Raw genomic sequence first — 26,452 nt, forward strand, 5'->3', positions numbered from 1 at the left:
GCCTACAGAAATAGTCCTCCTGCTCCCAGTCACCATGTTCCCCACCCCCGCACCCCACCGCGCTGGTGTCTTTCTGGTGCCAACATATCTGCACAGTGAACATGACCAGGGAGATCAAGGAGAATACAGTGAGTTCTCTTTCATGTTTGTTTGCTGAATGTTAATTTGTTGTTTGTTAAGCTCAATGAGTTTCCCTGGCTGGTTCACTGGGCAAATATACCAGCACTTTGCACTGGCTCAAGAGTAGCGTGAGACGTGCACGGGAGCAAACGGCCAGAGAAAGGTGGGCTATTTCTTTAGGCGGCACTAACCTAAAACTTTTGTGAAATTACAGTGTTGAGTGACATGGAGACTTGTTCCCGCTAAGGATGTCACACATGTATTCCAGAGAGCATGCTAGTGTTATCCATTCGTTGTCCAAAGAGTCAGTTCAATTTAGAGGTCAACCCCCTATTCCCCAGGCAGTTTCCAGCACATTGTTTGTTCCTGTCTTGTGTAGTGTTCTTCTCAGTTGTACAATTGCTCGAGTGTTTCACTGGTCTTGTGTGTTTACAGGGACTGTAACCAAAAAGGTACTTTGTTGAGAGTCTTGAAACGTGTTAGAAAGATAAGTATAGGTGTAGGTACAATTTGAGTGTTTTAAAGTTTTAATGTGTTGGAATGTTGTAGTCATATGAGCCCTTTGAAATGTATTGTGCTTTAGCTTATTGTTTATTTAATTGTTTTATTGTAAATTACCTTTATAATCACAAGTTCAATGAAGCCTGTTAGAAATGGTAAATGTGTGAGTGTTTTATTGTAGCAAAGCCATATAAAATAGCCGGTCTCAGCTGAGCTGTTGGCCACAGGCAGAGCTGGCGGAGGCACTGTATCAGGGCATAAGGAACCATCAGGACCCAAAGAACAGAATTCTGCTGAGAAAAACTTCATTACAGCTCCAAGCATAAGCACTCAGGCAGAGAAAAAGGCTCCAGTTGGTCTGTGGACACACATGCCACCTGCATGACTGCACCCATGCTGAGTTAACAAATGCAAGTGCCTAATCTTTAATTCAATGCAATCTTCCAGAAGCTTGTAACTGCTCATTTCTGTGCTGCCAGGAGAGTGTCAGTCTTCCCGGCATGTAACAGAAGTCCAGAATGCCTTGTTTAATTAATCTGAGAGCCATGCAGTCTCAGTGTGCCCACCGAGATGCCACTGTGACCATCAAACCACAAATTCTTCCTGTCCAAAACTTGAAATCCGTGCATAGTTCAGAGGAGGGCAATGCCAACCAACAGACGACATAGCGGTGTTTGCCTGCCTCCACCCAACCTTTCAACAACACCTCTGGCCGGTTAAACCTCACTGGCTTCCTGTTCTCCCCTCCAGCAAAGCAAGTGTAATAAGCGTAAGCAAGTGTAACAGAGCAGAAGAAGCCTAGTGAAGCCAGACAACGCCATGCACTGCCCTGCCGCTTTGGGGAAGAATGGAGTTATTAGCCACAAGGAAGGAGGAACAGTTGGCCAGCATGTGGGGAGCATTTGCAACACTCAAGAGGGTGATATGCACCAATGCTTACAGAGGCAATTCAGAGACCTTTTGCATCCTTGTAATGCCTGGGTTCTGAATTACTTGTGTTTGCAACAGATTCCCTAGTGTTCATTAAGCATTTCACTAAGGAAGAGAAATCGAACAGGCATGTTGATGTAACACAGGCTCCAAGAGTTCACAAAGATGAGAAGATGAGAGCGTCTTGCTTCCTCTGCCAGCAACACCCTCTTCCATGCTCACCTACCTTGCTGGGTTCCTGCAGGCCACTTGACTTGCCTTATGACACTACTGCAATACATAGTTGCTGCAAAGTCACTTTCAAAAGCTTTTCTTTTAAGTACCTGGGCACAAGGGCCAAAATTAATAGGTTGGGGGGTGGAGGGGATGGGACTGGAACACATGACACAACATGCCTTATTGCTACTTCAAAGCATGTCTGTTCAAGGCTGAGAGCGCAATATTTTATATGTGATTTTACCATCTTTATCACAATTTTGGGTTTCTCTTTAACAGCCACTATTGTTTAAGTGATCTTTGCTGTGAGTGGTGGTGAAATGGAGCCTAGTTTAGAGGACTAGTTTAGATCTTCAGTTCTAGGAGAGAGATTCACCTGTGACTACGTGGGTGTCTTTTGCAGCAAGCAGGCAACAAAGCAGTATGAACCTACACTTACATTTAAAATGTCAATAGGCTGAACTCATTTCAAACCATGTTTTGGACATGGTCCATGTTTAAGACACAAGGCGCTAACACCAGAATAACGTCAAAATTGCTTCTTGCCCTTAAAAATCTTCTGTCCGCTCAACTCTCATAAGTTATTTACCTATGCTCAGCAAGAGAGTTCCCGTCACATTCCTGATAGAAGTCCGTGCTCTGATCTCTACCCGAAATACAGCTCGCTTCCAAGCTGCCACCTTTCCTCCTCCATCCTGCAAGCATGTAGACAGCTCAAGGTACCCTTTGTAAGAAGAGGCCTGAAGTACCACGATAAATGCTCCAGTCCCAGACTTTGTGGGACTGGCCTTTGCTCCCGATCCACAGAGGATATCCCAGTTGTTGTGACAAATGTACCATCTTGATTTTTCCCCATGTAATATTTGGCTTTACTCTTAGTCATGATTCACCTGGATCCTGCTGGTGCTGTATGGAGCAGCTAGGGGAGGACCATTAGCCTCCAAAGAGTTCAATAAAACCTCCTCCTTTTTCTGAGTTGAGAAATTGTTCATACCACACTGGGAAGTCTTGCCTCAAAGTGTGCAGGTGGGGAGGACAAGCAGGGCATAGGTTAAGGGTCAGGTAGCAGGGGGCTGCTTGAATTCATGCTTACAGGGTAGCATAGGAACCAAGTCGGCTCCTTCCCTGGTTGAAGCAACACCTATTGATAATCCCATTATGCATTTCTCTTTCTAATCCAGGCTCAAAGAAGCCTTTCTTTAATATTCAGCTGAAGAGGTACCCAACATGCCTCTCAGCTGCTGAAAACACCCAGGCACAGGCACTGCCCACCGCCTCACCAGAGATTCACCTGCATGCTTACTTAGGTCCACCCACTCACAAGGCTGTTCTTCACTTCTGATCACTTCCTCATTTTGCCTTCTTTCCCCCCCCCAAATCAACCACCTCACCTAAATCCCAACCGCTAGAAATGCGCTAAAATTGAAGCACTGTTTTATTTATGTCCTACATGAGCAGAACAGGGGAGCATTTTCCTCCAAAACCCTTCAGACAAATGAACATGGGACATTGCAAACACAAGCAACTATAGCGCAGGAAAACATATGAAACCAATGCATGCTGTTTTGACATACAGACTACTACCTGCGAGAGCACTGTACCCTTTCTGGCATTATGTCAGGACTTGGTAGAGTAGATGGGAGCAATTCCTAGAGCAGTTGTGCTCAAGTACAGGCAGGGAAATGGAGGGAAGAACAGCAAAACAGTGTGAGTACGCAGCAGGAGAGGGCAAAGCAACGCAGGAGGGCTGATGTGCAGGAGGTGGCAGCACCTAATCGTTTTTAAAACGGCTGAAGGCTCAAAAACACACGAGCATTCTCATGACGCAGTCAGGGGCTTTGTTTCTAACTTCTTAACTAGCCAATGTTTTCTTATTTTTAATAAATAACATCTATTTGCACCTATTTTACATTGTCTCAGAAATAGCAATAGTAAGCACTAAACTAATTTTTTTAGAAAGATGCGATGTCGCTTCCAACCTAAACTAGGCAACAGGTATTAGGTTTCCCTGCCCTGTGTCAGCAATAGGGAAAGAATTATGACATGTGCCTCCTTGCTTCATCAGTGTGGTTGAAAGGACAGACGCGGATTGCTATTAAAGCTTATTCACAGACTTTCTTCTTATCTCCAGTCCACCATCAGATACTTTAGAGGTGTGTACTAGGAGCAGATTTGCTTGCCATACTGCTGTTCAGTCCGGACAGGCTGTAGTCATTGATTCTACTCCAGCCAGAACACTTGCGCAGAAGATACACACAAAAGTGCATATTGTTGCTTTCTAAAAGGTGTTTTAAAATTTCACATTTCTCAATGACTTCTTTAATGTCTAAAAATTGCTGTCAAATCAGTTGGTCTGTGCAAGATTTTAAGCAGCATGACAAGCATACTAAATATTTTTTTAAACTTTTCTCCATGACAAAGGCCATTCAGAGTAAGTCTTACTGTCTTTACTTTCTCAAGTACTTCTCTTTTAAGCAGAACTTGTGTCTTACAACTTAGTTAAAAATTCTATTTTTCGAGGCAGAGGTGATCTAGTCCCCCCGCCCCTTCCCGTTCTGTCACAACTTCACAGGACCCTGGATACACAGGGAACCCGTCTCAGGCACAGAATTTGCTGTCCTCGCTCATCTGCCACAAGACAGCCCATGAATTCAGGGATAATAGCATCCGCACAGCAGAAGATGCAGGAGGTATTCACTGAAGTTCTGAGCTGCACATAATGACCACATGGACCCTCCTCCTCCCACACACCTTTCCCTCCAGCAGACATTAACTTTTCTTCTTCATTAAACTACTGTTGTCTTCTACTGCCTATTTACCTTGCACGCTTTTCTGAGTGGAATCCCACTGTAAATACATACAGTAAGTGTACAAAAATGGAACCTGAGAAGTGCTGTTAACTGAACTGAGAATTTTCACACTTAGGTGTATTCACAGGAGGACACCTTTTTTTCAGTTGTACTACCTATGCAACAAGTATACAGCGTGAGACTTTTTTTCCCCCTTAATGTAGGAAGTAGAAGAATTTCTGCTAGAAATACAAATTTACCAATACAAGTAAGCGATTGAATTGCTCCCCTACGTTCACAACATTAGCCTTCATAAGAAAGGAGCAGCACGCACCACTGCTGTGTAGCGATGCCCCTGCTGTTAACCACTGTAGTGTTGTAAAGGGGCATGGTAGCACAGGGGCTGCAGGTGACAAAGTGACAAGAAATCCACTTTTGTGTTCAGCTGTAACTTGTGCTCTACCAGAGCGTACTCTACCAGGAGTACGTTGAGAGTCGTAGGTCACCTTTAACAAGTAATTTTCTTCTGCACGCGTCAATATTATCTCCCATGGAAAAATGTGAAACATTTATAAATACCTTTACGGAAAGGCAAAAGCAGACATTCTCGATCAGGCAGGAAGCAAAGGGTTCTTTAAAACTGTTTAATTACATGTTTCGGGTAAGCATAGACAATACAGGAGATTTACCACACTCTTAGGTATTTCCATTCTTTTCTCTAGGCTTGAACTATTCATTAAGGATGTCTTTCAATCAACATCCTTGCTCAATCACTTTTGCTGCAAAGAAGGGTGCTGGAATAGGACTATTGCAGGAAACTTCATTCCATCAAGGCATGATTTTCTGTGGGCTTTTTTTCTCCTTTAATAACCACCTACTAGTCTTTGAAGATATTCTGAGAGAACCCTGCCTTCCAAGATGCCCTGAAGAATGCCCTGAAACCAAACGGTTGGAGTCCTAGAAATGCTGAAGCCCTAGAAATACTTAAATCAATACCAATATGTATGTTGTAGAGCTGAAGTTCTCTTTTTCCTTGGCACTGTGCCACTGATGCCTGGTTTGTGTCCGGACGCTTCTACATCAGTTTTGTTTTCTTCTTCTTTCATTAGCCTTTGGGCTTCTTCCCCCATTTTCTTTCGTTGCTGCGCTGCTTCTCTTTTTTTTTTTCCCCTTTCTGCTATCTGTTGTTGTCTGCAATTAAAGAAAATGTGAACTGCTAAAGAACACGAGTCCAATTTTCAGCATACTTTAACTTCCTGTCAGAAATGGGTTGTAATTCATAATTTGCCCAAATATTTTACAATCTAAAAGCCGCTCAGTTCTTAAGGATTCAGTGTGTCAGGGAGAACGTAGGACAGTTGTAAGGCCCAGAGGTATTTAGACAAATCTAATGCTTCAAGTAACAATACTACCTGTCTTTTTCAAAATCAGACCAAAACAATTTGACTTGCCTAGGACATTGGCTTGTGTCCCTCCTTCCCCTCAGCAGAGGCATCAGAAGCTATCCTCTTTGTAATGCAAGTACTACAAACATTTTCTTCATGATCAGATGAGATGACAACTTCTAATGTTCCTTTTCATGTATTCAGCATCTGTGTTGTATTCTATTGCTCAGTACAGATAGAAACAATAGCCTTTAAGGAAAAAAAATTAAAGTCTACGGTTGTGTATCCTTTTAGCATTATTTCTTATCACTGCTATAAAACCCCAGACATCATTACCTGCTAGCTCAGAGAATCTGTCGACAGAAATAGGTTTCTAATTTCAAGAAATACATGGCTGACTAGAGCAAAGGAAAAAAGTAACCCCCAAATCCACTTGTTTTATTCCCCACTTCAGCTAGAACACATCACTGAGTGGCGCTGGGGCAACAACTGGATCCATACTCCAAGTGCCACGTTGCAGCTCTCTCCTCGATTGCATAAGTAGTAACAGAATGATGTTAGGAGGTCGCTCCGGCTTCGCATTCAGTTTATTAGATTAGAAAAATCTGTCAAGCTGCTTGCCAGAGGACTTAAAAATAAAAGTGAAGCTTCATTAGTTTGAAAAGGTGAAATTCAACACAGATTCGGTAAGAATAAAGATGTGCTTATTAAAAGAGAATCAAGAATTCTCATTGACAAGGCCGAAAGGAGTTAACTTTCAACATGCCTAAACTACCCGTGCGCATCCACATCAGTGTGTAAAATGCAGAGAATTAAAAGCTGTCATCACTGGATGCAGCCGTGTCTGGTAGATGCCAACTATGGACAAACTGGACACACAAAACTTAGAAGTATTTGAGGTACAAAGGCTTCATATTATCTTTGGACTGGGCAGGACAGGAGAGGGACTGCACTTATTCAGTACCTTCACGGTTTCCCTTCATTGATTATTAATGGCCAGAAGTTTCCCTGTGCTCTGTTAAGCTGCTCTGCTGTCTGTCATGGAAGAATGAAATTAGTAATTTGCATCAGGATCTACCTCCCAAGTTAACGGAATTCCCAAGGGTGTTTTTGAGGTGATGACCCACTGTTGTACATTCCACCAGAAGGCCAGATAGGTGACAGTGCTGTCAGTCTAGCATATGCAGAGTAATAATGTTTGCCACTTTACAGTAGCAGATTTTTGTATGTTCCCTGCACCTCTGAACCGATGCAGAAAGGAAGACGGTATATGCGCGCTAGCCTGCATGTAAAGGCAGCGGTATTCCAAAAAGCCACATGAGGCGTTAAGCAGTGCTGCTATTCATTTGCAATTGTGAAGTGAGGACAGTCACAGCAGATCATGTTTCTGCCCCACCCTATAAACTGCACAACACACAACTCCTCTGCACAGAGAGGTGGTTTCCATGCACTCCGCTGGCTGAGTGATTTTATTGGACTTCAGTAGCATCCAGATGAGAGGAGACCTTCACATTACCTCAGACAGAGGAACTGAAGTCACTGAAAAATAAATACAAGCAATAAATACAACCACAAAGTGATTACCCTTTCACTGCTCTTTTACTTGGTCATTATTCCAAACATTGATCTCTATTCCAAACTTCCTATGCGTATTCAACATAAAGCTACGACCTTTCAGGCTCAGAAAAGGTTTCGTTTCTCAATAAAGAGGCACCTATGATGAACTACAGCCACATGTGACTCATTCTTTCTGGGTTCCAAAGCAAGAATTTGAGCGGAGTTTGGATGGAATGATGCAAGCTGTTTAAACCAGGGAAGTATTCATTCCTGATGTCAGCCTTGCTTTGCATTCCTAACACAATTTATGCCCGGGAAAACCCAACTCATTGGTTAACAGAACACTAATTATAAGCACTGTTAGCACACCGTTAGCAGACCTTCTTATTCCAGCGTGGTTTTACTTACTGTAGACCTACTGAATAACTGTTAGAAGAACGACTTCATACTATTCTTTTACTTCAACACGATTATAAATGTACAAAAAACATCTTCACACACGAGACATTTTATACAGTGCTGCTTATTCAGCCAAAGAGCATTTAGCTTCACCGTTCCTGTTGGGAAAAAAAATAAATTTGTTGGCATTTAGAAAGTCTAAAGGTGCAGATAGGTATCTACAATTTGCAGAAGCAACCAAGTTCTAACTAACTTCAATTAACTGAAAATCCAGTTTAAAGGAAAATCCAGTTTATCGTCCACTAGGTTGATCACTGCCTGGAAAATCTGGGTGCATCTCAGCCCAGAATCTGCTGGGGAGTGGGGAAGAAAGAGACTACAGGAACTTTGCAGGCACTAGTAGCCTACTGCTCAGCACTGTCTTCCAGAACGCTTTGGTCTCCTGGAAGCCATATTGGGCTTATTTCAACTGCTGCACATACATACCAAGCCACCAGAGAAAAGGTCACAGGATATAGTCTTCCCTGTTACTTAACGGAACACAGCCCTCCATTACTACACAAAAATGCTTCCAGTCTAAGACACTTCCAGATATTAACTGAGCACCAATAGGTACCCAGACACGGGCAGCTAAGGGAGATCCTTACTTTCTCTGCACATGGATTTCATTCTCAATAAGCACTGCTGGAGTAGAGTCAGCATTAAAACGGCTGCAGGCTCAAAAAAGCATGTATTTTTGTTCTTAAAAACTCGGATCACAGAAACATCTCCTGTGTCTAGTTTAAACGAGTTGAAGATGTTGTTGTGTCAGCTTGAGGGTTTCTAATGTTATTTTGAACTCTTTCAGAGGGAAATGAGCGCGCACATGTCACCCTCCGTGAGCGAGGATGCCGTGCCCAGGCTGAAGCCCGCGCTAACCTCGAAGCTTGCATCCCGGAGTTGAGCACAGAGAGGCGTCACCCTGTGAAGGCTTGGTGTGTTGTAGCAGTTGGTGCTGTGAGGCCTGGCGGCTGGCAGCAGGGGGGAAGCGGCTGCTGGGGGTGCCCTCATTTGCATAGCCCAGCCCCCTCCGCGTGCATCGGAACGCCTGGGTCCCCCCCGTGGCAGTTTTTGACCGGTCCCTGCCAGTTGGGTCAACGGACCCAGCGCAGGCGGCGGATCCCGCTGGGGCTCCTCTGCCTGGGGTAAATCCCTCGGTATTTGTGATTCAGGAGAGGTGAAAACCGAATCTACGGGTCTCCTTGGACAACCTTCAGGAGCTGTGGGCTGCAGATGGGGGGGCGCCCCCCTTGTCTGCCCCAGTGACTGGTCCCATTGCTGATCAGAAGTGGAACAGCTTTAACAGGTGAATCTGCCGTTTCTCTCCTGGCCGTTGTGGGAGCTGTTTCGGGGGTGAGGGAGTACCTTGAACTCACTGGTTATATTGACGAACTCTCGGTTGCCTAAATATGGGACCGAGGCTGGCTCAGACATGGGTGTCTACATTAGAGACATCCATGCTTAGTCAGATGAATCCCACCCCGATCTCCTGTGTTCCTCATCAGGTCTATGGCAGCTCTGCTGTTAGCCTTTACTGAAGCCAAGTACGGTTTCTGTCTCTTTTCTTTTTCTTTTTTTTTTTTTGTTTTTTTTTTACGTTTGTTTTGTTTTGTTTTGTTTCGTTTAACAGAAAGGAAACCCAGTCTTAGACATTCATTTGCGGAAGAAAGTTTGTGTTTGAAGATCACACTTGGATCTTCAAGTAAGTCTAATTAGATGCCTTTTCCTCTCCTGTTCATCCCTGATAGGCTTGGGCACTGTCCGTTTGTCCTGTTTCTGAGGACCGCTGCCCAAGGCAGCTAGCATTGCACATGGACAGCCTGTATCTCCCGTTGCACCGTGAATTTTGTTAGCAGGAGCGAAGAATTTTTAGGGTATAAGCTAACTGAATTGCACTGAAGTGAAAAAAGTGCTGTGTAACTTCCAAGAGATAAGAACGGAATATAATTGGAAGACAAATATTTTGAGCAAAAGATGCTGAAAAAGCATCTTTGAAAAATTATTAGCATAGCGCTATGGTTTTTTATTTAGGATTTTTATATGTTTTAGATTTAGAGTTTGAATTTCAACAAATTGAGTTGAATTGGTGTGGATAACATATTCAAAGGGCCACGTATTTCTTTCAAAGAAGAATAAACAAAGTAGCACCTACAAAGACTGTTTTGGCTTTCAAGTGTTTTGTATTTTTGAACCCAAATCTGCAAGTTCCTGTTAAATTAAAGTGTTCTAGAAAAATGTCACAGATTGTATGATCCACCCTTTCTAAAAAATTATTGTTGATGTTGCTTGGTTGGGCTGAGGCCCCTCAAGACATATATCTCCTTTTGTTCAGAAGACTCTCGGGCTGCAGCAGGCACCCAGACATCACAGAGATAATAGAGGATCCCGAAAAGAAGTCAGCAAGTTACAAAGGAGGAATGGGCAAGTAAAAGGCGAAAGCCTGAATCCCATCTGTCCTAAGCAATGATGTGCTCAGCTCTGGGCTGGTGGCACAGGCCACCTACAATTCAGGGTCTCGGGCACAAATCTTGCGCACTTAGGTGCTTATGTCCTTCCTCACAAAGGAAAAGAACATTAAAAGGAGATGCCTGTTACTTAGTTCAGTAAAGGGAAAAGAAACTTCTACTTAGATCTGTTTGCCTCTTTTGGAGGCTGGACTTGAGCACAAAGGAGACGAGTGCCCTAGTAGCAGGCTGCTGAGCAGGCTGAGGGGATGCAGGGAGTCTGCTCCCAGGGAAGCTCTTCCACTTTGTATAATCTAGTTACTCTTTTATTGGGGGTTTGAAGCCAAGTACCCAGCAGGCACACCATAACTCTTCTCTCTCTCTCTCTCTCTCTCTCTGGCCCATTAATTGTCCTGATACCACTCCAGATCTCCTGAAAGTGGGACGCCAACTGTTAAAGGGAGATTCTCGCCTCAGGATGCCTGCAACCTCAAGCTCAGCCTTGCGCGTGGTCCGTGAGAAAGCCACGGCTCCAACTGCAAATCTGAGTAAGTAGGGGATGCAGATATGGGACTTTTGCAGGGAGCGCCTCAGCCGCTGGGCTGTTGGACAAGGTGAGACCTGTGCCAGCCAATTCACCTTTTAGTGCCAAATGCCTTTTGATAGAGATGCAGGTCTCCTGGGGACTGTGGGGACATGCTCCTCCTCCATCGGGAAAAGATGGCTGAGCTCCTGGCGTAAGAAGGGCACTGAGGTTTAGAGGTCAGAGTTGAGGCAGGTATGGAAGATGGCCAGAGCAGTGATCTTTAGTTAAAAAAAAAAAAGTCTTTTTTATATTTAAGAAGCTTTTTTCTCTCTTCTGCTCATTCGTTATGGAATATGAGTCAAATAAGAGAAACCGATGCTATACACACTGCACGCTCTTAAGTATTTGTTTTAAAATATGTGTGAGGTCAAGCTGGAACAGGCTTTGCAATTTGTGTATCTACTGCAGCAAATGTTCTGCTCTTTCTGGCTGTTTTCCGTGGTTTTCAGCCCGCTTCACCTGTATGGAAGGAAATACTGTGCCTATGGAAAGGCCATTATAAATCTTCTCATAGGAGATTTTTTTTTTCTTGGTGCTCTGCTTGTAATTTACAATCTGTATTATTTATGTCAATGTTGAAAATAGTTTTCTGATGCCCTGCTTAAAATATTCTGAACATACTCCAGCTACATTCTACTATGAGCACTTCCACCAAACATCAGTTTTTATTTAAAGTAATTTTTCATGACATAACATGCATCATAGCCAGAATCCTGTGTTGCTGTTAAATGGTTTTCTTTACAGTTTTCCAGCTGTATTCCTCCTCCCCATGGTAGAGTGTTGCCAGACTGATTAGAATACACAAATTGTATTCCCTTAATCTTCCTTCATAAACAGTGCCCTGTAATCCTGTCATCATTGTTGTTGACGTTTTTTGGAACCCCGCCTTTTTAAAGAGAATCCTGGGATTTGAACTGTTTGAACTGTTTTCTGAGAATGGATAGATTATTTCCTTTTCTGTTTTCCTCTACATCCCCTCTTTTTTTTTTGTCTGCCATTTTCTTATGTTCAAAGTGGAGTTATGCAAAGAATTGATTTGGGGTTTGCTGCCAAATCAAAACATTAAAGAAAACCTTTCTCTCAGACTGAACAAAGACAATCTTCAATCTAAAACATTTAGAATGCTTAGAGATATTTTAATGCTTTAATTAATGTACTTAATTTAATTCAATAAATTTTAAATTTGTTTAATTAAATTAGAATATTTAATTATATTTTTAAAAGATAAAATTTTAAAAATTAAAAACGGAAAGGATTTATTTTTAATTAAGAATTAGTTAAATTAAAATAATAAAACTATCAAAATATTTGTCCCCCTTTTTTAAACTCAGCCATAAACAACTAAGCAGGTCTTTGCAGATAGCGGGGGCATTTTGAACATTTGCTTGCTTTTACGTACGTAGCTATATAAATCCTGGGGAAGCTGTGTTTTAGATGCCTTCAATCTCTTTTGGTCCTCACCTGTCGTTATGATTCCGAGATTAGGAAGAGCCTGGAAGAAGGGGGAAATGCATGCCCAGTCCCTGTTCCAATAAATAAACCACAATTATGAACAGAAAATAAAACCCAGCATCTGATAGAGCAACTAGGCAGAGGTTGCCCAACTTTGCCCAAAACTCTAGATTGTAGAACTTACTTTTCTCAGGTGTGTTGGGTGCAGGGGTTAGGCAGGGTCTCCTGATGGAGGCAGGGGAGCTGTGGGAAATTCAGGCCTGTTTGGATTCCACTCTGTAGCAATGGGTGACAAAGACGTGCAGGCACCCTCAACTGGGTGAATCTGTGGAGGAGCTGGAGAAGGCCCTGATAAGCTGAGAGGACAGGAACCCCATCTCCTCCCCTGGTTCTTACAGCTGGACGCAGTGCGTGCCCCAGGTGGCGTGATGGGGAGATGATGTGCAGCCTCCTCCCAGTTCAAAGCTAAATCTGGCCCTGCAAATCCCAGGTGGATCCTTTCTCCAGTAAAGCAGAGAGCAGAAGAGAGCTTTCCTTGGGCTGCTTTTGTGTGGACCCTGATGTCTTCTGTGTAGTGTGAAACACCCACCCTGGTCTTTAGAGAGGAGCCAGGCACCGAGCTCTTCAGTGCTTTTAAAGCTGACCTGCTTCTAGGCATGCCCAGAAACAAGATTTTCACATAGCTGAGACACTCTGCTGATTGAGAGCAGGATTTCTCAAGTGAGGTGGCAGATAGGGAGAGTGCTACTTCCAAAATTCCCCCCGTGGAGCTGGGGACCTGGCATCCTTTCATAAATCCTGCTCCAGCCGCTGCAAGGTGGACATCGCTTCCCCAAGGAGCTTGAAATATATTACTTTTAATGTGTTGTAACAAAACAGTAGATGTACCTTATAATACCGTATCTTAGGTGTACTGTTATGTAAGTTGTGTTGACAGGAAATGAAAATTCTGCAGAGTTTGTTTTGTATTTTATTTGGATTACAAGCCTTGTCTTGCTTCCATGTTGAGGCATTTCATTACAGGTCGCCTGTTCCTCCCTTCTGAAATTCTGTAAGTAATAGGAAGCTGTTGGCTTTCGAAGTCTGGGCACCTGGCAGGCTGTGAGTGTTTGCTAAAGTTGGCAGAATACGGTGTGACCGCAAACCCTCAAGGATTAATAGGCTGAAAAAGCACAGGCTTCATGTCTGTCCTTAGTGTTCCTTAATGCTAAGAGTGCTACTGGGGGGAAAAACAAGCAAATGACAGCAGTCGTAACTTGACATTCATTGCTTTGAGACCCGCCTTGTCTTTCTTTTTAACTATAGAAATATAGTTTAGGCAACCAATCAATATACTGGGTAGGGTTTTACTGTTCGTTTCAGTAGATGGCACTTGATCTCTATTATTTTTTTGTAATAATTTCAAGGTGTGCGTTACAGTAAATGTTTGGCTAGCTTTATGACAAATTTTGCTTTTGATCCTGGGATTGCAGGGCTGCTTAGTTAGTTACCTCTCGCATATGTTTCTCATTCTGGTGGTTTTCTCTTCCCTGTTGAAAACAGGTAAAACTGATTTAAAATGTTTTATGCACATTATAATGAAAACCATGTGCCTTCTATTAAGGGTGATTGTGCAAAAGCTTTCAGCTGAATCAGGTTTAGCATGTGATTTCATGCGTTTGCATATATGCTGTGGACACATACCTGCAGCATTTGCTGCTGCGAATGCATGCCTGCGGGGTTTGTTGCTGTGCACCAGCCAGCCTCTCTCCTCCTTGTGCATTGGAACCAGATTTAGGAGATGTGTTGAAGAGGCCTCTGAAAGCCCTTGGTTAAACTTCTGCCACCAACATAACGGGACGGCTGGCATGTTGACCTAGTCTATGACGGAGTTCACTCCCTTTCTGTGTCCTGTTAAGTCATCCCTGCCAAAGATGATGTTTTCCAGCTTCTAAAAGTACTTCTGACCAGCCTATTCATTTCTATTCAAGCAGACCAGGTAGTACTGCCAGGTATATGAGAAAACTCCTGAGGTGACACCACATGCTTCCTTATTAAAGACTTGTCCGTAGGTGGATTTACACATCACAGAGGTTTTTCCAAAACTGTCATATACAAGTTGAGTATCATGTTATACATCTATTGGTATTTCTTGAACCTCCAGTCTCAATGTTTCTAATGAGGTTGGAGTAGCAAAGTAGCATCCTTCCATCTCTGATCGAAAGAGCCTTTTGGTTTGAACAGAAAGAGAAGTTGTCCAGACTGTTGTCTTCTCCGTGAACATGTGTTCCCCCAGCAAAGGTCATTTCAGGATGAGAAGGGAAAATTGCTGGCAGCTGTTCTAAAGTGGTGTTAGAAGAGCTCAAACTGCATATAGAATCACAAAAAAGAATTAGGTCAGGCTAATTTCCGTACGAAGAATCTCTGTAAGGTATATAAAGCAGGAAAAAAACCCCACCTTGTAATGCTCTTTGTCTGTTCCAACATCTGCTCGTGGCTGCTCTGCAAATCCATGAATTAAAAACAATGAAGAAAAATGCTGGCTCAGGATACAGTGATATGCAGAGTCTACATGATGGCTCTCAGCCAATCTCAGTAATTAGTTTGTAGTGACTGTTTTTAGAGATGAGCTTGACTGACTGTGGTTTCACGGCATACACAAGCCACATTCCGTATTTATTTGGAGATCTGCAGTGCTTATACTTTGCATGAATGCAGCTCAGATTACTACCAAAGCTATAGTATTTAGATGAGATTGGAAAACTGCTTAATGAGATAAATTTTGATTATTTGATAACAAACTTTCTTCCAAAGTAAGAAAAGTAGGTGAACTAGATGAGCAAAAATCAAGATGCATAATTAGTTTAGATCACACAACCAGCAGTATGAATTGAGGGGGTCAAGTAAAATCAAGTTTAGATCTAAATGCAGGGAAGCAGGATCTGCGTTGAAGTTCTTCCCCAAAGTCTTCTGCCTGGCATTGAGCTGGAAGTCTCCTCACCCAGCAGGTTTGAACAGTTGATGGTCACCCACACTGAAAGTTTTGCTCCACGTCTTCTCTGACTGCATGTTTGCCAGCTGCCAATTTATCAGCCGTTACTGCGCTGTGCAATCAGCTGCAACGTGATTAACAGATCTGTCTGAGGAGAGGGCACAGGCAAGCAGTCAGGTAGATGTCCACCCAAGAGTGATAAGTGATAGCTTCTTTGGCCAGCGCAGTGGGATAGGGGAGGGGATGCTGATGCCAGGCATTGCTGTGCTCAGGTTCTCACTGTCATTCTGGGAGCACAACTTGCAAGTCTGCGCTTGATGACTAAACTGCATATACAATAAGAGGGGGTGGTTAGGTACTACAATCCAAGATTCACAGCAGAGAGCATGCCGGGCAGGAACGCACCTCTACCAGTCCACAGGAGAGGCCAGAGAGGCGTGCCCGTCTCCCAGATTTGGCCACCTACTTGTACCCTGCTTGCGCCCATGCACGTGCCTCACATTCACTCTGAACCTCTGTACCAGAGCCAGACCACCTCTGTGAGTGCCAGCAACCAGCACGTTTCATTGCTTTGAACTATGGCCAGCACTGGTGCTACCACCCACCCTGTTCTGTGTGGCAGCTGCGCAAGTAGAGGTCAGGGAAAAGATCTGAGTTCAGTGCCCTCCTTAGACCAAAGGAGTTCAAATCCACACCTCTCACAAGAGTTCTGAACCACTGCAACCTACAGAGCATCATCAGCTTCCTCCACTGGCTTTAGACCTCGGGGTAGTAGAGGGTATCTGTCGGACACGGGCAGCGGCAGAGCACATGGGAGCAGCTTCTCTGTCACACAAAGAATAGAGCAGTCTACGTGGAGGAGAGTCCTGATCCTTGCTCCCAGGATTATATCTGCATTTACGCAGTTACTGTTGGATGTGAAATTTATAGCAAAGTGCAAGGCAAGAGTCTCATGTATAGTAATAGTAAATCGCATAGTAAGTCAAAGGCCAGGGACTGGAACAAAAACACGCTGCCAGCTGAGCTTGACACTGTGAATTGAGTGCATTCCCTGCTGGCAGCCTTTGCCCTCAACATGGGTCATTTTTTAAAGGGTGTTATCTGAAGAAAAGCCGGAAATGCTGAAGCAAGACTTCATCACTTCTGTGCAGCTTCTTTTTCTTACATTTGTTCGTGCATGTGAGCAGTCTGGTGTTCTTTCCTAGATTGCTTGTGGTGTACAAAAACAATCTTGCAGGAGCAACCCCGTATTAAATAGAAAAGAAGTAGCATTAATGTTTCCTGGAAATATTACTGCTTATGCTGTTAAAGATTGAAAGTGGAGATGTAGCTGTGAGTTAAAAGTTTTAAGATAAATTAAACTTAGTCTTTTAAAAATACAGATTCTTTCAATAAAGGGCATTACAACTGAATTATCTCTACTTTTCCAGCTGTATCTAACGGTTTTGCTGGAAGTTCTTATGCAGTCAGGCCCCCTCTCTTCCCTTGGGGTCTCTAAATAAAGCTATCTACAGGGACAGCACGCTACTTATTCCTCCATCAGCTGCACTGGAGTGGTGAACTTATATTTTTTTGTGTTTTCGTCTCTTTGCTGTGTAACAGGATGCTTTTGAAGGCACAGAAGATCAGCAAATTGAAGTGCTTTACATTCTGAGGACAAGCTGTCTCTGTCAGCGCTGTTTCATTTACAGCTCTGTTTCACTGGGTGACTATATGCAAACCTAGCATCAAGAATGATTTCTATATCTATATATACACACACATAGATATATATTAAGAGGTCATGTTTATGGAGTCAGAAGATAGGTAGTTCTGTGGTTTCTATACTTTGGCAGCTATGAAAGAGTGGTGAAGTTGCAAATAAGAAAGACTTACACCAAAAGACTAAATTAGCTTAAAAGATTTACTAAACTCAGATGCATCCTGAGTTTTAGGAATCCAGTTCTGCTCAGCTGTCAGTGTTCCTGTCACAGATATTACTTACACTTCTTCCTTTTTTCTATGTTGTAACCTTACCATTTAGATAGCACATGGACAATCAAATGCACACAGGAAAGTTTGAGCTTTATTCTTATAGAAGGAAAAATATTACATGCTCAAGTGCAAGCAAAATTTGACTTTTGAGGCCAGAAGACCATGCCACAAGGTATCCAACCATCTGTAATGGCTATAAATAGCAGACTGGGATGCTATACTCCAGGCATGCATGTACGGTTGTTGTGTGGCTCTGTGTAAGAAATGTATATACTGGCTCCATAGACATAGGTACGTATGTGATGGGGTTGCATACTGTCCTGGCAGACCAAGTATACCTAAGCTGTTCTACCTTGCCCAGCCAATTGCAGTGCTGTGGCAGGACGGTGTTAGCTCCCTAAGCAGTGGTCCTCCAACCCATGGGGCAGATGTGCACACACGTCTGACGTACCGTCACTGCCTTTTCTGCCTCTGCCTGGGTTGTGCCAGCTGGCACTGCCTGCGCTCCTCATCGTGGGCAGCACAGCATGCAGTCGTGGGGTTGCAGGCTCCCCTCTCCCCTCCATGTCAGCTAGAGCTAGGTGACTGTAGTGGTGCTGTCAGGGCAGCAAGGAGGCTAAAAGGCAGTGCAGAAAGCATGATGCTGTTTGCAGCACTCTCTTAGCTCAGTGCCGTTGCCCACTGAGCAATAAAGTGCAGGGACAGCACTTGATACTGCACTATTTCACTCCAGTGTCTTGCAGGCAAGAAGCAATCCTGGAAAACGTTGCAGCACTTTGTTGGCCATCGCTGTGTTGTTCTTCCCGTTGCACAGAGCGGTGCACAGCTCTGCTCCTAGGGAGTGGGTGTGCTGCTGCTTGTAGCCTGCTGCAAGGTGGGCTGGGGCCAGAGTGACGGGCCTCTCAGTGTTGGATGCCATTACGTGTGGCATGAGCGTTTCCGTCAGAGCATGGTGCCAAGTTGTCTTGCCTGCCAGCACTGTGACACTGAGTGGCTGCAGCATGGAAATATATGTATGAATGAATTTCAAATGAGAAATTCATGATGACTGAATATGTGGTATCCTTTGTGGGAAATGGTGGGTAAGACACTCCTCTTAGTCAGGGGAGTCTCAGATCAGGGCAAAACAAGTGTTATAGCCAGTTCAGGCAAAAGAAATGGTTTTTGAGAAACGGCAGCCTCTTTCATGGTTAATGCTGCTGAGGTGGGTTGTTCTGGGACTTAGATGTGTGAGCTTTCGCAATCACATTGTCACAGCAACAAAAGTAGTCAACTGGGGTACAAGACGTGCACATCACCATCAGTTCTGCAAAGGATTTAAGAACGACTGTGCAGCTGAAGGTTTATCCACCCCAGTGGGGGATGATGGTATCTGCAGATGCATCATGGAAAATATAGCAAAAATGGGGTTCATGGTAAGTCTGCAGCTGCTGGCTGGGGGTGTCTGTGCGTGAGACGGCGCCCAGAAATTCTCAGGTGAGAGATGCTCCCCCTGACCAGCTGTTTAAAGGCTGTTGGAAAGTTATTTCCATTCCCTCAGATTAAAGTCATCGTACAATATTGTGGCTTTGCAGTGTAAGGCCCAGATATGGCTTTGGACATCTGCCATTTGAGTGACAGACTGAAAAAAATCCTAACTTTAGGGTGGGTATTTTTCCAGGTGATAAGACTTTCTTAGTGGCTCTGCCTACTACTGATTGTAGCAAAATGAAAGCGGTTTTCCCTGTACATGCCAGGGCTTGGGAAATAAAAGCTGTGATCCATAGAAAGTCAGAAATCAGGTAGATGGCTTAACACCCCAGAAGCACTTGAGAGCCGCGCGTGATTATTGGACTGATTTAAGGCTATTAGAACTGCTTTACTGTCCTTCTGTGTGCCACGAGAACCTGCATATGTGTGTACATACGCAGACGCATATACCCTATTAGCCTATACACACGTATATGTACATATGCATGTATGTGTACATCGTCTCAGAGACCAAAATGGAAGCGGCTTTTCCCCCAGCGCGTAGTGTTTTCCTATGGTTTAAAGCAAGCGAAATCTACAGTTACAGTTGTGTGCTGCTGCAGGAGCCACGTGAGCAGCCTGATTCTTGTATTGACGGCTGTAAGAAAGCAAACAGGTGGTCACAACAAATGTTCCTAGCTGTGTCCTAAAAGGGCTTCTTTACTGTGAGGGGTTTGTGTCCAAATGGTTTTTCTCTGCTCTTGTTTAAGTGCCACTTCTGAAGAAATGTTGCAAATCCAGAACAAATCACGTGCTTGACATCAGGGTTGTTGGAAAATTCATGCAACTGCTAAAATTCACACAGGATGGGCAAAGGGATGATGCTTGTTGTTCATCGTGATTTTTAAAACAGCCTTTGAGTTATGATTTCCACTGTGTTTTTACTCGTCCCTTTTCTTTTCCAGGGATTAAAACCAATTTTAGCTCTTCAAGCAACACAGGCTGTACCTCAGTGCCTGAAGCCCATGTGTCGGCTGCTGGAAGCAAAAGGTCTTTTTCTCACAAGTAAGCAAAGCCATTTTTCCTGAAGAGTGAGAGAGTTGCTAGTGCAGAGATAGACTACTATGTAAGGCCTTGCAGCTAATACATAAAATAGCACTAGTGTGAGTTTTGAAACAATTGGGCTAACACTATGCTCTTGGGCAGCACTTACACTGATGAGAACTGTAATATGAGAAAGGGGAAAAAAAAGCTATATTTTTTGAGACCAAAACATGTCAATAGGCCAGATCAGCCGACAGGTATTTTTGTGTTGTTTGTTCATAACAAGTATGGGAGATACCCTCAGGTAAGACAGAAGAGACTTCAGCTGGAGTGGAGGAGGAGGCAACTGGGTATATGTTGCTTAACAGCAGTACCTCTAAGAAGTTAACCTTAACCTTTTGGTCTTATCACTGTTTTCTCTTTGTAATAAACTGTCAGCTTGGCATGTGGCTTTCCAGGTCATGACCTTATTTTTTGTAGGAAGAAGTAGACAATATTGCCTTTGATGCTTTTGTATTCAACACCCTTGCCCAACCTTTCTGTAACTAAAACTATATGCAAAAAAAAAAAAATAATAAATGAGTTATCTATCTAAACAAATCTTTCAAGAAAGATTTCTGTAAGATTTCTCCCTATCATTTGTGAAGTGCAAATCCAGAGAGCTTGTGAATGCGAGGATGAGGACATTTGGGTGGAGCAGCGCACATTGTGCTCCACCCACAAAATCCCTGCTGGTTACATTTTTTGGAGTAGGTGGAAAGAGTTCAGATTGACAGGACGGGTTTCCTGCCCTTTGTGGAAGTGCTGGCAGGCAGGCCGGGACTGGCAGTGGGATACCTCTAGGCTTAAGTCACACAGATGTCTCTGAGGTCGGAGTGTGCCCCAGCGCACAGAGATTGTCAGAATGATGCTTAATGAGCAGTTTCCTATCTGTGTCATGAGACTGTTCATTAGAAAAATAAACATTACCTAAGCACTCTCTAGATTAAATCTAACCAGTAAAGGTACTGGCCGGGGGTGCGTGTGTGTGTGTGAAAAATACTAAGTATCATATGAAGCCCTAAAATCACCTTACTTGCAGTAAGATTCTGTATCATTGCATGTATTTCTGTGCATTTAAATGTAACTTCAAATTAGAGCATCCTGACCCACTTAATTAGACAGAAGTCCTCTGTAATAATGCTCCTTCAATTGCATTGCTGCATTATGCACAGTCTATGTGAATTCTGCCTCACCCAAGAGTTGATGCTGTACTGTACGAAGTGGAAGGAGAGGTCTCCTTTGCGATATGTTCTCTTTTAACTGTTTGACTCAACTTCCTCTGAAAAATCTCAGTGTTGTCACAAACCACAGTCCCGCACTTCATTGTAAAATAATTATAAAATCACCCAAACCACAGCAGTGTGATGAAGGTTTGCAGCAGCCACTTTCCTTATAAACTGTTCCATTTTCAGAGGGGGGACGAAACCAAGTTAGGGAATCTTGAGAAGAGTTCTTGCTTCATAGTGCTGTGGTATTTAAATTTTTATGTTCAGGCCTCTTTGGTTGGCTGGATTTGCCTTTTTCTTTTCTGAAACCAGCCCTTTCATTACAGTTGAGAAGAACAAATTCCATGAGATGATGTAGGTAGCAGTGTAGCAGGGCAGGAAGACAAACCAAGCGAGCAAGCGAGGAACCCACCTTGGGGAGCTGTGCTCAGAGCACCTCAGTCCTTTGGCAGTTGCCAGCAGCACAGATAGCAGTTGCTTTCAAGCCCACAGTCGACAGTCAGGTTATTTAATAAAGAGTGGGAAAAGAAAGGTAGATACGTATGAGGGAAACTGGAAGGAAGGAAGGAAGGAAGGAAGGAAGGAAGGAAGGAAGGAAGGAAGGAAGGAAGGAAGGAAGGAAGGAAGGAAGGAAGGAAGGAAGGAAGGAAGGAAAAAATCTGTGGTTTTCTTTGTCTATTTTAATACTATTTCAGCCTGCTCACCGTAGGCTTTGAACTATATCTAAGCAAATGAATGGTCAGGCATTGGACCAGGCTGCCCAGGGAGGTGGTTAGAGTCGCCATTCCTGGAGGTACTTAAAAGATGTGTAGATGTGGCACCTCAGGGCATGGTTTAGGAGACTTGGTGATGTTGGGTTGACAGTTGGACTTGATGATCCTAGGGGTCTTTTCCAACCTTAATGATTCTATGATTCTCTTCTATGATTCTATGAATAGTTGACAGTGGCAGCTGAAGCACCCTCTATGCCAAAGAGAGAAAGGAACAGTGGCTCAAACAAATCTGTTTTCATCACACACTGTGATCCCTCAGGCTGCTTGCCAAGGAGCATGAAAGCAGTCTTAGAGCAAACCTCCATGAGCAGGCATCCCTCTGCCGGTCTGGCCAGGGAAGGCTGAAGCGTGGTTCTTTTGGCCCTAGCCCAGGCTGCAGTCCTCTCATTGCTTAATGGAGTCAGAGGTTCAGGGAATGTGGATGATCTGGTGGAGTCAGTGGGAACCGTGCTATCCACAGAGAAACGTGAAAATGGCCAACGTTTCCCTAGATCACATAATTCAGACTGAGAGCCCCACAGTCAGTGAAAGAGTGTGCAGTGGCTGATGACTTCAGGACTTTCTTCCCGGCCACTCACAGTTATCTACCTGTTTTAGTGTTTAGACAGCTTTGTGCGTGAAATAAGACACATAATGAGTTGTGTGATAAAGATAATCCAGTATGCTTTAACCATGTTGGTTCTCCTCCAGTTGTGGCCTTCATGGTCAGAATAATGGATCCTTATCCAACAAGTCCAGACCCAGCCCACCTGCTTCCCGTGAAAAGGCCCCTTTGTCAACACTGAGCAAAAACCAGCCGAGTCCTGCGAACACCCGTCAGAATTATGGGGCTTCTTTAGCCAGCAGAAGCAACTCAGGCTCAAACAAAGGAAGTGACAGCAGCCAAGTGACGAGGTAAGTCTTTATTTCAGCATCCTGGTGTTCAGCACACTGACTTACCCTCTCTGCACTCAAATGTGGCATCAGCTGGTTGTCTGGCTTGCCAAAGGGGTCGTGTTGCTCCTCAGCATGGGTGTGACTCTTCATATTGGTGGCTTGACAATCAACAGTGTGCTCTATCCCATGTAAAAGTTTTACTGTTTCAGTACTGTAAAATTCAAGGTTACTTTTAGTCAAAGCACTTTGTAGCTGGTTTTCACTCCAAGGCAGGCTCCTTTCCGTGGTTTTATGCTGTCAGTTCTCATGTGGCTTTCCTGGTTCTTTCACAGAAAGGTCCTTTCTCCTTTGGAGAGAGTTGGGTGGGGTTGTATAGAAAATATTGTATGCTCGGGTGAAAATTCACCCTGCCCGGCCTTAGGTACCTCTGTGTGCAGTTTCCTCTACAGGGAAGAAAACTAATACCTGCGGGAGCATGCGACACGTATTGCAGAGAAGAAATTGTTGTTTCTCTCCCTCCCTTTCTCTCTCTTTCCTCCCACCCCAGGCAACTCAACAGCCAAGCACGTCAGATACACACCTAAAGCTAGATAGGATTAATGTAGGTTTCAGGGTGCTCGGCTTCTTAACTCACATGTGGAGCTGAACTCAGTCTGTACGCTTCCTTAGCTGGCTGTGTCTGCAGCTGGGTGCCCTTGCCAATGGCCCAGCTGCCTGCTCTTGGGCACCGTTTTGGGTGAGGAGATGGCTAGGTGTTTTAAAGTTAAATGTCTCATTTGAGGCAATGGCACTGAAAACAAGTATGATAAATAGTAAATTTTGTACTATAGCCACAAATCAGCCCTTTTCTCAAGTACTTTGATTTGCCAGAGGGAGTCACTTGTGTGGACACTGAGGAGCCCAAAATGAGCCAAGCGCCATATCAGTCTATGGGATGTGTTCCTTTTTGCCAGGACTGAAGAACTGTAGGAGTGATGTTATGTGATGGTGTGATGGTTTTTTTCTTTTCAGGCGATCAGGGAAATCTATTTCTTGTGGTCACAATTGCAGCACTAAGCCAGAAAATCCGGAGCGGTATTTGACTCCTCTGCAGCAGAAAGAAGTTACAATACGGCATTTGAAAAAAAAGCTGAAGGAATCCGAGTGCAAAGTTACAGAAAGGTATATTTCACTTCAGAAATAAGACTGGACAAGATTTATTCAGGAGCATTAAGGGATGGGAGTCCTGATCATTTTTACTCTTTTCTTGACCATGTAAAGTTTTCATTAAGAGATTGGAAATATGATCGGGCTGATTAGGTTGTTTTCAGGTATTTAAGGTTTCATTGTGTGCTCACTGAATATGTACCGTGCACTTCCGTTACAAATATGGCTGTCTCTTTTTCCCTTTTTTTGAACTTTCCCGATAGAAGACTTTTAAAGGATAGTTCTTCACCAGCCTACTTTAGCACTGAGACCTTTTATACATAAAAAAGTTCCACCTCGCTCAGAAAATACGACGACAAATGTCCCCCTTTTCCCCTAATGAAAGAAAAGCTCTGACACAAACTAGTGTGCCCGCTTGTGGTTTTGTTGCTTAGATATGGACTTTTTTGCAGTAGCACTTTGTATGGATGCTAAGCGAAGAAGCAACAATGTACATTACACAGCAACAGATGTTCTCTCTTTTACTAAAGCTGTGCTCTGAGAACTGGCTTTCCAGCACACACAACCCAAGCGGGCACAAAGGGTTGTTTGAATGGAGCCCCCAGGTAGAGTCCCAGGGACCCCTTGGTCCTGCTTTGGGTGGCCCGACATCTGTACCTGTGAGGGCTGGATCTCACGCAGGGGGCCCTTCTCCCCACTTGCTTGCAAGTGAGGGCAGAAGCCTCTGGATCCATGCTGGGCTGGGGGGGTGCAAAGCAAGCCGGGTGCCAAGCAAGCCAGGTGCCTGCAGCCCTGAGCCATCCTGCTGTCTGAGGCCACTGTTGGCTCTGGCTATACGTGACGAGCTGCTGGCAGGCACAGGGGACACATCCAGGCAGCTGTTTGTCATTTCCTCCAGGGTGAGGCAGTAGGTGAGATGTCAAGCGCTGTACTGGTTGGACCTAACCCAGAGGCCACCACTTTCACCTCCAAGTGTCCAGGATCACAGCATAGCCCACAAGGCTGCTGGCTGTGTGGCCAGGTTGGTGACTCCAGCTAGGAATCAGCCAGTGCGTCTTGGCAGCCAGCTGACATCTCTGCCAGTTCTCTCAGAGGTGGCAGCAAATGATGCATGGAGGAATTTGCTTCTTCCATTGGAGCATCTTTGCAGCATAGCCACCCCAGTGAGGTGGAGCCTCACGTTGACTCTTCAACTAGGCAGTCACCAGAAGTGTTACGATATTTTTATTTTGCTCCAGGGAAAGAGAAATCGAAAAGCTCAAAGCTCAGGTGGAACGTATGAAGGAAGACTGGATCGAAGACGAGTGTAATCATGTGGAGATGGAGCTGAGCCTCTTGGAAGCAAGGAGGGAAATTAAAGAACTCAAGCGAGGTATTGAGAGCATGAAGAAGAGCTTGGCTGAGAAAGACAAAAAATTTCAGAAATACTTCCTAGAAGTAAGCATTGAAAACAAGAAACTGGAATCTTTGGTGTCGAGCATGGAGATGGCCCTGAAGAGCTCTGTGAGAGATGAGCAGCGCCCAGAGTACACATGTGACTCTGAGGGGAAGCCGTTGTGTACCACGATGCCAGACAGCCCCACCACAGAGGACCAAGCTCTGGAGGAGCTGGCAGGTAGTGGGCTGTTTCTTCATGAGGACACAGCTAACGGGACTGATTTATTTGAAGAGAGTTTGACCACCACAACCTCTGAGTTGAGTGATTCAGCTCCCTCCAATTCTATTGTGAATCAAGAGATGCTTGAAAATGTTCTGGGTGAGAAACTAACTTTTTCCCAGGAGGAGGAGGAGAAAGTCAGAAACATGATGGTGGAGCAGACCATCCAGACTGATGTGGTGCCATATAGCCTAGAAGGGGAGCAGTTCATTCAAAACATGTCCAGAGCTCAGAGCTCAAGATGCCTGTCCTCTAAGCCCGCCTTCTTCCCTGAAGGAATTGGGTCAATTTCTCTTGAAAGCCTCAGTGATTCTGGTATCGTAGTGGACTTAACTCCAGGTGAGCCAAACTCTACCATCCTTTTGTCTCCTGTGACACCTCCATGCAGGAAGGTGGAGCACGGAGTTAATGAAAACCATTTTGTGAAAGAACTTGATTTTACAGAACCTCACGATGATGAAGTCTTTGGGTACGTCAATACTGTTTCTCAGACAGGAATAAAGAAGACATACTGGAGCAGCAGACTCGCCAGCGATCTGGCTGTAGCAGCCCCTGTTGTACCAACTATCATGCGGGCTTTCAGTACTCATGGAGCAGGAACAGATCTCATTTACAGTACTGGAGCGTTGTTTTGCAGTTCTGTCCTAGTCCACCGTTTTGCTCTTGACTATTTGATTTGCCCTATAAATCGGTTTGAAAACATGTTACTTGTTTCAGAATGGAAAAGGTAAAGCCTTTCTACAGGATGTTTGTAACTGGTGTTTTCTGAGAGTACTGCTGCCTACAGAAATAGTCCTCCTGCTCCCAGTCACCATGTTCCCCACCCCCGCACCCCACCGCGCTGGTGTCTTTCTGGTGCCAACATATCTGCACAGT

At 44.2% G+C, this 26,452-nt stretch overlaps 2 protein-coding genes across 2 annotated transcripts in view; one reads left to right on the forward strand and one right to left on the reverse strand.

The window, feature by feature from the left end:
• Positions 1–26,452, reverse strand: part of MRPS5 (mitochondrial ribosomal protein S5) — a 1,175,798-nt gene that overhangs the window by 883,183 nt on the left and 266,163 nt on the right. The gene's annotated exons all lie outside the window — the stretch shown is intronic.
• Positions 35–26,307, forward strand: LOC135312775 (syntabulin-like). Its single transcript, XM_064448532.1, has 5 exons — positions 35–128; positions 19,778–19,877; positions 22,588–22,791; positions 23,785–23,934; positions 25,158–26,307. Exons 1-5 carry the CDS (start codon positions 35–37, stop codon positions 26,305–26,307), a joined length of 1,698 nt encoding a protein of 565 aa, XP_064304602.1.

This window comes from Phalacrocorax carbo, chromosome 3 (genome assembly GCF_963921805.1).
Source record: "Phalacrocorax carbo chromosome 3, bPhaCar2.1, whole genome shotgun sequence".
Taxonomy (NCBI): Eukaryota; Metazoa; Chordata; class Aves; order Suliformes; family Phalacrocoracidae; genus Phalacrocorax; species Phalacrocorax carbo.

What these genes read in the sequence shown, in the direction of transcription:
- LOC135312775 (XM_064448532.1), top strand. Translation starts at nt 35, where the DNA reads ATGTTCCCCACCCCCGCACCCCACCGCGCTGGTGTCTTTCTGGTGCCA. An exon ending in GACAGCAGCCAAGTGACGAG is followed by an intron (nt 22,792 to 23,784) that starts GTAAGTCTTTAT and finishes TTTTCTTTTCAG; the next exon opens with GCGATCAGGGAAATCTATTT. An exon ending in GAGTGCAAAGTTACAGAAAG is followed by an intron (nt 23,935 to 25,157) that starts GTATATTTCACT and finishes ATTTTGCTCCAG; the next exon opens with GGAAAGAGAAATCGAAAAGC.